This window comes from Mus caroli, unplaced genomic scaffold (assembly GCF_900094665.2).
Source record: "Mus caroli unplaced genomic scaffold, CAROLI_EIJ_v1.1 scaffold_13049_1, whole genome shotgun sequence".
NCBI lineage: Eukaryota > Metazoa > Chordata > Mammalia > Rodentia > Muridae > Mus > Mus caroli.
This window is the reverse complement of record NW_018390984.1, coordinates 21,385-32,819: the sequence shown is the minus strand read 5'-3', so window position 1 is coordinate 32,819 and position 11,435 is coordinate 21,385. Positions and strand designations below refer to the sequence as shown.

The window sequence follows — 11,435 nt, the reverse complement described above, 5'->3', positions numbered from 1 at the left end:
TAGATAGATAGAGATAGAATTTTATGTGTAATACAATAAAAACATTCATTGTCCCTTTATTGGTGACTACTCAAGGAAAAAAAAAGAAAGAACATGTCCATATGCAAGAATAAATGTTATCATTACCAGATGATCCAGCAATCTAGCAATATTTACATATATATATTGTTTATTCACAATATATATTTGTTTATTCACAGAACATGAATGAACCTTTTGAGAAGCAGTTACAGTGTGAAAGTTAAGTTAATTCACTGAAGAACATGTACTGTGTGATTTCATTCAAATGAAATTTGAGAAGTGAAAATATATATAAGTAAAAAAAATATAAGTCTGAACTACCAGAATTCAGTTTGTTTGATATGTAAGAATAAGAAAAATTGATCCAAAAATTTGTTAATAATTAGGTATGTGTATTTTTATGAATGTATAAGTATAATAATGCTTATAGTATACACTTTTCTGAATCACATTAATCCCTTAAGTGTGTTCCCTTGATTTTAATTAAAAGTATATTTTTTAAATACAGAGTCAGAGTACAGTCAATAAGGTGAAAATATAGTTGAATGATTTGCTTCAGCTCTTGTAATGCACTAGAGATTGTGAGCACAAAGTCTCAGAGCTCATGTTATCCCTGACAATAACCTGCTCTGTGTTTCAATTACATTTCCATCTTTCTCTGAAATTTAGTCTTATGTAGATAGACAAAATATAAGTAAATTTCAAACTACACAGAACAACTAAGTTGTTGTTTCATATTGATAATGGATTTGAACTGCATTAACAGAGCGTTAACATCCTGCTTATTCTCTCTTCAGCAATCATATTCTGTTTTATTATTTTCACTTTTTGAGTTATTTTTCACATTCAAGAAGCCCACATAACTGTCCCTACTTTGTATACTGTTATACAGACCAGAATATTTGCATATTGTTCCCTAGGGAGGTCTTTGCCCTGTTGGCCTGAGATAAAACCTTAAGTGTCCTCTTGCCTCCACTGATCACTCTCCTATGTTCATTTCCTCAAAATGATGAGTCCTGCCCAGTTCCTGTTTCTGCTAGTGCTCTGGATTCAGGGTAAGGAGTTTTGGAATGTGAGGGATGAGAATGGGGATNGAGGGTGATCTCTGGATGCCTATGTGTGCTGTTTATTTGTGGTGGGGCAGGTCATATTTTCCAGGATGTGAGGTTTTGTTACATCCTAATGACATATTCCAGATGGAACAGTAGCTGTACCAAGATCAATATTCTGACATAGATTGGATAGAGTGGTATAGACTCTGATTTTTAGAACCTTCAACACTTGTTTTATGACAAAGCATTTGATATATAATATTTTTAAATCTGAAAAACTGCTAGGATCTTACTTGAAAGGAATAGCATTTTCAAGTAAGATTTCAAGTAGATTTTCAAGTAGATTTCACAAAGGTTGCTCAGGAGCTTTGCACATAAATTTACACTATTGTATTATAATTTCAGAAACCAACGGTGATGTTGTGATGACCCAGACTCCACTGTCTTTGTCGCTTACCATTGGACAACCAGCCTCTATCTCTTGCAAGTCAAGTCAGAGCCTCTTACATAGTGATGGAAAGACATATTTGTATTGGTTACAACAGAGGCCTGGCCAGTCTCCAAAGCGCCTAATGTATCAGGTGTCCAAACTGGACCCTGGCATCCCTGACAGGTTCAGTGGCAGTGGATCAGGGACAGATTTTACACTGAGAATCAGCAGAGTGGAGGCTGAGGATTTGGGAGTTTATTACTGCCTTCAACGTACACATGCTCCTCCCACAGTGATTCAGACCTGAACAAAAACTTCCTTGCCTGGGGCAGCCCAGCTGGCAATGTGCTGGTTGACTGGAGAGGAGCAGAGCATCCTGTGTCTGTGTGAGAGGGAGGGGCTGGGGAACATGTGTAATTGTTTGCAGCTGTGAGCTCAGGCTAGACTCATCTGGCTGAATGAGTGTTTTGACTAGATCTCAAGTGACATGAATTTCTGGTCCTTCTTGTAATAGCCATTGTGTCACCTCTGCATCAGGATTATTTCCTTTTACTAATCTAGCTGATTTTTGATGATTTTAACTATTTTTTCATTAATTATTTGAGTTTCATATTTGTTTTTTAAATGAAATATGTTTGTTAAATTCACTTTCAGATTTTTAAATTCTTAGATTTGTAGCCATGTGTTTTTTTTTAATCTTTCTAAGTAGACTTGGGAGCATTATTTTAAATGCCTTTCAAAATTATTGTGTAGATTTTATTTTTTTAAGTGATACTGTAACCAGAATTTTAGTATATCATGTAGAGATTTAATTTTACTTCCTTTTCAGTATTTCTTAAGTCTTTATTTTGACCTTGATAATTCTGTCATAATTGGTGGCTCCACGAATGGGTTCCAAAGTGGATTTAAGGAACAGGTGAGAACAGGAATGGGTAAGACTCCAAGACTGGTGTGCTTTACAACTCTAACTGGCTAACAATCCGAAATTTCCTTTATTTATGCAGATTCAAAAACATTCATGGTTTCAAGAGGTATGGATCATATTATTTTACCCTGACCATACTTTTCTAGTGTGCCCAGGGTTCCAGGTTAAATGTGGGATGAAAATTTTTTTCTTAATATTCTAGAAATCATTTAATTTAAGGAAGGAAGGAAGGAAAGAAGGAAGCAAGCAAGCAAGCAATCTATCAAGATGCTTAGATAGATTATAGATAGAATCTGAGCCAGTGCAAGCAATTTACCCTTCTTTAATCAGTATATTATTGTCTTTTAATGGTCAATCACATTATGTGCAGATTTGCCTAAGTCAAGCCTAAGAGTTCAGGTTTAGGTATTGTTGAAGTTGGTTTTTGTAATCTTATAAGAATTTAGTTAATAAAGCAATTTTTTGTTTCTACATTAATTAACATTACAACAACCGGGTGTAAACCAATCTTATCTGAGAATGAGAAATCCTTATACTTTATTATTCTTGCATTCTTTTATATCATTCTTGACTCATCTATACATGGTATCATATTGCCTTAGTCATTCTAGCTTTTGTTGGTGAGTTCTTACTAGGGGCTTAGTATGTATGGTCTTTTATCTTGTAGCTTATAACTCTAAGAAATTCTACATATATTCTAAAAGAAAAAAAGCTCTGTCTATGATCTGTTGTTATTTGTCCTCTCCTGCTGAACCTTGACAGCCTCTCCTGTGTTGAAACTATTCTAATTATTTTGTTTCTTGAACTTCCTTACGAGCTGATAACAATCTTCAAGGCACAGAGAAGTCTCCCAAGTAAGATCAAGTAAGGTTACGTCCTTGAGAGCAGGAGTAGTACATTTAGTATTTTCTTAGGGGAATACAGAGATAATTTTTTTTCAGAGAACACATTGTTGAATAATTATGTTAATAGCTCAGAAGAGTTTAACATGCAGAAACTCAAATTGGTAGTAAAGGGCATCCCAGCTTTGCTGGCATCTTGTCAAAACACTGTTTGCCTAGGAAATAGCTGTGCCACATATTTGTTGGTTGTACAAGTTTTATTGATGGTTTTCATACTGAAAGATATTCCCATGGAAATATGCGAAGGAAGTAGCCTGGCAACTGAAGGCTGTACTTAGTTTTCAGTGTGTATGCTATTGTAGTAAGTACAGGTACAGCAGTGTAATCCTTCAACTGTAATCATCAACAACAAATCCTGCAAGTGTAGCAGTGGTCGATCCTTTGTATTCTAGGGTTAGCCTATCTACTGATGTGTGGTTCTTCTCAGTTTGTGTGTTACCTGAATTCAAAGGAAGGTTTGGGGCAGGGCATCAGAGTGTCCACAGCCTTAGCAGGTTTCTCTACTCTTTCTCAATCTGTGGACGATCCACATTCCTCTGTGTTCTAGAGGGCCTATGGAATTACAGATAGACATGATGCTTTGATGAATGAGAACACAATATAGACTGATGTCCTTTATGAAAAAGTGAATGAGTGATAACTGTGCAACAGCTCCCCTCAGTGCCTGTGAGGAAAAATTCACCAGCAACAAGACTTCTGGGATATCTATAGGAATGATAGGAACTTACTTCTATACTCTGACATGTACAGCAGTTGCTTTTGTGTGCAAGTTGTTCTCATTCAGTAAATCTATGTACAGTCTCAGAGCACTTCATATTCTTCTTGCAATGCCATGCGATTTAACTACCTTAGTATCTTCCTGATGTTTCATTTCACTCCAGTGGGGTTTTCTATATACTCCAACTGAACAGTATTTATTCCTCACTCTAACTCTTGTGTAAGGGCAAGCATTGCAGGCACTCCTCATCAGTTATTGTTCTGGATGTCTTTGTGAATGTATCATGAATCAACAAATCTCTCTGTCTGTGTATTAATCTGTCTAATATCTGTCTATCCATTATTCATCTACCTTCTCTCTAACATCTATCTATCTATCTATCTATCTATCTATCTATCTATCTATCTATCATCTATCTATCTATCATCTATTTACCTACCTGTCTATTGTCTATTTTTCTCTTTCTCAATCACACTGTCTGTCTCTTTTTTAACAATTACATATGTGTATACAATTTTACTATTTCTAACCTCTTCCTACTCCTGATGACCTCATCTTCCCAATTGGTCTTCCTTCCATGTTCATGCCTTTTGTTGCAGAGAGCCACAGNTACTTATATTCATTGCAGCAATGCAAGTCTAGTCATTTTCCTTTAGTAAGTTATTTCTTTAAATAAAACTGCCCTGTTATTTATTGAAAAGAAGTTCTCTGCCTCTGTCCTTCCTTTCCTTCTCAATGTATCCCTCTTTCTATCTTTATTATCCAGCCCTCCCTATATCCTATCCATACAGCCCTCTTTCTCTCTTCAATATCATTGACTTTAAAAAGTAGTTATCCTCCACACTTAAAAATTTCTGGTGAAACGTGTGTTTGTGTTCATTATTAATAGTTAATAAGTGTCAAACATTCAGATGTTCAGTTAATGCTTTCTTAATTGAATGACAAACAGGTCCTCGAAAACACAATGAACATGAGGGACAAACACTGAAAAACATTGTTCCACCGTCCTTCTAACACAAGTCTCAGCAGGAGAGAGCTGTTCTCCCAAGAGTGCTGTCACTCCTAAGACCAGAAATGAGTGACTCTTGCTCCAATAACTGTACAAAGAGGGACCCAGAAGTAGCTCATAGGGTACAGGAATAGCAGAGCAGCTGGGGAAGTGATCCTTGAGGTTTCCATCTGTACCCTGGAGCTAAGGCTGTCCCACAGCCTTCTGCACCCAAATGCTTCTCAGGAGAGAGCTGGTCTACCAGTAGTGTTGACACACCTAATGTCACAGGATCACAGGTCCACAGGAGGGATAAGCTTCAGTCAGAGACAGCAAGACCAACTAACAACACAGATGACCATATGTCAAGAGTGAAGGGCAAGAACCTAAACAACTGAAACCAAGGCTACTTTGCATCACCAGAACCCAGTTCTCCAGCCACAGCAAGCCATGGATAAAACAATACACCAGAAAAGCAAGATTCAGACTTAAAATCATTCCTTGTGATGATGATAGAGGACTTTAAGAAGGATATAAATAACTCCGTTAAAGAATTATAGGAGAACCCAGGTAAATAGCTAGAAGCCCTTAAAGAGGAATGACAAAAATCTCGTTAAGAATTACAGAAAAGCACAATCAAATAGGTGAAGGAAGTGAAAAAAAAACATCCAAAATCTAAAAATGGAAATAAAAACAATAAAGAAATCACAATGGGAGACAACCCTGGAGATAGAAAACCTCAAGAGTCATAGATGCAAGCACCCCCAACAGAATACAAGAGATAGAAGAAATAATCTCATGTGCAGAAGATACCATAGAAACATTGGCACAACAGTCAATGAAAATGCTAAATACAAAAAGCTCCTTACACAAATCATCCAGGAAATCCAGGACACAATGAGAAGACAAAACCTAAGGACAATAGATATAGAAGACAGTAGATTCCCAACTTAAAGGGCCAGTAAATATCTTCAACAAAATTATAGAAAAATACATTCAAACCTAAAAATAGAGATGCCCATGAACATACAGGAAGCCTACAGAACTCCAAATGGACTGGAGCAGAGAAGAAGTTCTTCCTGTAACATAATAGTCAAAACAAATGTGCAAAACAAAGGAAGACTATTCAACGCAGTAAGAGAAAAAAATAAGTAACATATAAAGGCAGACCTATCAGAATAACAGCACACTTCTCGCCAGAGATGATGAAAGCCAGAAGGCCCTGGGCAGACGTTGTCAAGATCCTAAGAGAACACAAATGCCAGCCTAGGCTACTGTACCCAGCAAAACTCTCAATTAAAAAACAAGATATTTCATGACAGTAATATATTTACACAGCATCTTTCCACAAACTCAGCTTTTCAAAGGATAACAAATGGAAAACTCCAAAACAAGGAGGGAAACTACACCCTAGGTAAAGCAAGTAATCATGTTTTAATAAACCTAAAAGAAGATAGCCACACAAACATAATTCCAACTCTAGTAACAAAAATAACACTAAACAACATTCATTTTCCCTAATATCTATTAATATCAATGGAGTCAATTCCTCAATACAAAAAGCATAGACTAACAGACTGGGTACATAAACAGGACTCAACATTTTTACTGCATATAAGAAACACACTTCAGTGACAAAGACAGACACTACCTCAGAGTAAAAGGCTGGAAATCAATTCTCCAAACAAATGGTCCCAAAAATGAGCTGGAGAAACCATTCTAATATGGAATAAAATTGACTTTCAACCATGAGTTATCAAAAAAGATAAGGAAGGACACTTCATACTCATCAAAGGAAGAATCTACCTAGATGAACTCTCAACTCTGAACATCTATGCTCCTAATGCATGGGCAACCACATTCATAAAAGAAACTGTACTAAAGTTCACAGCACACATTGCACCTCACAGAATAATATTGGGAGACCCAATTATCAACACCCCACTCAAATCAATGAACCGATAATGGAAACAGAAACTAAACAGAGACATAGTGAAAATATAAGAAGTTCTGAACCAAATGGATTTAACAGATATCTATAGAACATTTTATCGTAAAACAAAAGGATATACCTTCTTCTCAGCACCTCATGGTACCTCCTCCAAAATTGACCATATAATTGGTCACAAAACAGGCCTCAGACATATAAGAAGGTTGAAATAATCCCATGTGTCATATCAGATCACCATGGACTGGTGTTCAATAACAACAAAAACAATAGAAAGCCCCCATACATGTGGAAGCTGACCAACACTCTATAATTTGGTCAGGGAAGAAATAAAGAAAAAAGTTAAAGACTTTTTAGAGTTTAATGAAAATGAAGCTACAACATATCCAAACCTATGGGACACAATATAGTGCTAAGAGGAAAATTCATAGCTGTCAATGCCTCCAAAAAAAAAAAAAAAAAAAAAAAAAAAAAAAAAAAAAAACCTGGTCAACGCTTACCCCCCCCCCCAAAAAAAAAAACCTGGAGAAAGCATACATTAGCAGTTTGACAGAACACCTTAAAGCCTTAGAAAAAAAAGAAGCAAATACACCCAAGAGGAATAGACAGCAGGAAATAATCAAACTCATGGCTGAAATCAACCAAGTGGAAACAAAAGAATTAATACAAAGAATTAACCAAACCAGGAGCTGGTTCTTTGAGAAAATCAACAAGATAGATATACCCTTAGCCAGACTAACTAGAGGGCACAGGGACAGTATTCCAGTTAACACAATCAGAAATGAAACGGGAGACATAAGAACAGAATCTGAGGAAATCCAAAAAAATCATCAAAAAGCCCATACTCAACAAAACTAGAAAACCTGGATGAAATGGACAATTTTCTAGACAGATACCAGATACCAAAGTTAAATCAGGATCAGACTAATGATCTAAACAGTCTCATATCCTCTAAAGAAATAGAAGCCGTCATTAATAATCTTCCAACCAAACAAAGCCCAGGAACAGATGTGTTTAGTGCAGAGTTCTATCAGACCTTCAAAGAAGACCTAATTCCATTTCTCCTCAAACTATTCTACAAAATAGAAACAGAAGATACTCGACCCAATTGTTCTATTAAGCCACGATCTGATACCTGAACCACACAAACACCCAACAAAGAAAGAGAATTTCAGAGCAATTTCCCTCATGAATATCAAGCAAAAATACTCAATAAAATCCTCACAAACGGACTCCAAGAACACATCAAAATGATCATCTATCATAATCAAGTAGGCTTCATCCCAGGTATGCAGTGATGGTTCAACATATGGAAATCCATCAACTTAATCATCTATATAAACAAACTCAAAGATAAAAATTACATGATCATCTCATTAGGTTGCAGAGAAAGCATTTGACAAAATCCAACACCCGTTCATGATAAAAGTCAGTATGATTCTTCTAATAATCACAAACTGCTTTATAGTCATCCCATTCCTGATTTCTTCAAAATGTGCTAGAGTGTCAGCCTGAATTTCTTCCAGTAGAGGGAGATATATCTCTTGTTTTATGAGAGAGAGTGCATCTCAAGTCACTGTTTCCAAAAGACCTTTAAATTTTTCTATATTCAATTAGTTGAACACTCATAGCAAGTTGTCAAAAATGTATAGGCAGTAACTTGTGCACCTTGCACACAACCTTCTATTTGGTTGTTATCTTTTATAATGTGAGGAAATTGAGAATTTTTATATTAATGAGCTCATTTGCATTTATTTGCTTCGGTGGATGTTGTGTGTGTATGTGCAGTTTCTCTAAGCATACTGATCATGCAAATAATCTGTGTTTTCAGAACCATAATCATGTATTCACCTGAACTACTACCACAAAACTCACTGGTGTTATCACCCCTCCCCCAACGCATAGCAAGCACTACAGAAAAATTTTCACACAATATATAAATTGCTTTTGGCGTATTTTACTCTGTTGTATTTCCAAGCTGTGTGCATGAAGAATTAGCCTTTCTTTGTCTACAAGCAGTAGTTCTTGATATTGAAGAACCCCAGTTCATAATGTTACTAGATGAGGAACATTTAAGCACTTAGTGAGTTCTAGCTACTTCTGGAAGAACTCTTATCAAGCATTTTTTTTTTTTTTGTTTACTAGTTTTGGTGTGAAAATGAGTTTTCATTTGTCTGTAATGGTACTCAAAGTTTTTTTTAAAACATTGAATTGTATTATAATTCTTCTTTTAGTGGTAGAAACATTTGCAAAAGTACTTTTTAGTGTTATCACTTTGTAGTTCCATGAAAAACATCCGATTATCCACTTCTCTTGAATCCTTACTGTCAGGAGGCTAATACTATATTTCAAATTGTGCCATAGCTTATATAGATTTAAAACGACTTTCTATAGCAAGTCATGATGTTTAATTTTTAAAAATCTGTTGTGTCTTCTTTATGCCTTATTCAGGAAATTATCCACGTGCAAATTTTATCTTGTTCAGATCAAACTGTTTATAATATTAATGATGTGATTTTATTGATTTTGAATTTTTTGTTTTATATTCCAAATAAAAGACTCTATTTGAATACATAATTTCTTTCTGTCTTTCTTTTAAGACAGGGAGCATTTAATTTAAAACCTGTCAGTGAAGTGGACAGCTTGGGTCTCTGAAAAATTATCCGTAAGTCAGTACCTGTATGAAAGCACACATTGCCACATACAAATTAACTGATCAAACCACAACTTTCTATGTTGGAACAGAATAAACATCCCTGTGGAAGCAGAACCTTGTGACATTTAATTTAGCATTCCTCTCCTTCTTCCTCACCACTGCCTTCCACAGAATCCACACCAAACTCCTCATAATCCTTCTCGAGGGGACCCATGTCCTCACGGGCCTCAGAGACCTCCCCCTCTTCCATGCCCTCACCCACATACCAGTGCACAAAGACATGCTTAGCATACATCAGATCAAACTTGCTATCTAGGTGAGCCCAGGCCTCAGCAATGGCTGTGGTGTTGCTCAGCATGCCCACAGCTCTCTGGACCTTAGCGAGGTGAACACCAGATACCACAGTGGGAGGCTGGTAATTAATGCCAACCTTGAAGCCAGTGGGGTACCAGTCCACAAACTGGATGGTACACATGGTCTTGATGGTGGCAATGGAAGCACTGACATATTTTGGAACCACATCACCACGCTACAACAGGCAGCAAGCCATGTATTTACTATGGCAAGGGTCACATTTCAACATCTGGTTGGCTGGTTCAAAGCAGGCACTGGTGATTTCTGCTACAGAAAGCTGCTCACGGTAGGCTTTCTCAGCAGAGATGACAGTGTCATAAGTGGCCAGAGGGAAGTAAATTCGAGCGTAGAGTACCAGGTTGGTTTGGAATTCTGTCAGCTCAACATCCAGGGCCCCATCAAATCTGATGGAAGCAGTGATGGAAGACACAATTTGACCTATCAACCTGTTTAGGTTAGTGTAGGTTGGGCGCTCAATGTCGAGGTTTCTACGACTGACATAGTTGGCTTAATGTCTACCATGAAGCCACAATCAGAGTGCTCCAGGGTGTGTGGGTGGTGAGTATCGAATTGTAGGGCTCTACCACAGCAGTGGAAACCTGGCGGGTGGGGCTGGATAATTGGAGAAATCCAGGTTGGACTTCTTTCCGTAATCAAGAAAGCCGCTCCGTAAGCAGGGAGGTGAACCCAGAGCCAGTTCACCCACCAAAGCTNTGGAAAACCAAGAAGCCCTGGAGACCCGTGCACTGGTCAGCCAGCTTGCGAATCCTGTCCAAGACAAGGTGAAGGATCTCCTTGCCAATGGTATAGTAGCCACGGGCATAGTTATTTGCAGCATCTTCCTTACCTGTGATGAGCTGCTCGGGTGGAAGAGCTGGCGGTAGGTGCCAGTGNAAACTTCGTCTATAACTGTGGGTGTACGAGTCATTGCCTCCCACAAAGGTCTTGTCACTTGGCATCAGGCCATGGGGCTGAATGCTATGTTCCAGGCAGTAGATCTCCTAGCAGGCATTGCCGATCTGGACAGCAGCTTGGCCAAGGTAGATGGAGTAGATGGAGATGCACTCACGCATGGTTGCTGCTTCGCGACTGCCAGGGAATGGTGAAGGCAAGGAGGAGGTGTTGCTTCTTACAGCATGACTCTTAGGCGGTTCATGTAAGAGAACCTGCCTTCCTTGGTGCTGTGAAGGCTCTATGCCCCAGTATAGAGGAATGCCAGGACCAGGAATGGGAGTGGGTGGGTTGGGGAGCAGGGGGAGAGAGGAGGGGATAGGGGATTTTTCGGAGGGGAAACTAGGAAAGGAGACAACATTTGAAATGTACATAAAGAAAATATCTAATAAAAAAAAGAAAAAAAAAGAGAACCTGCTTTGAGTACATAGTTTCTATGCATTATATTTTAGGTTGAAATCCATCATTATATCCACTAGCTAAATTTTAT

General features: G+C 37.7%; 1 pseudogene and 1 gene segment (V, D, J or C); one reads left to right on the top strand and one right to left on the bottom strand.

The window, feature by feature from the left end:
• Positions 1-1,018: 1,018 nt before the first annotated feature.
• On the top strand, positions 1,019-1,810 carry LOC110288933. The segment is given in 2 exon segments: positions 1,019-1,076; positions 1,479-1,810. Coding segments are annotated over 2 exon segments (381 nt in total).
• Positions 1,811-9,770: 7,960 nt separating this feature from the next.
• Positions 9,771-11,067, bottom strand: LOC110288932 (annotated as a pseudogene).
• Between the last annotated feature and the right edge of the window lie 368 nt (positions 11,068-11,435).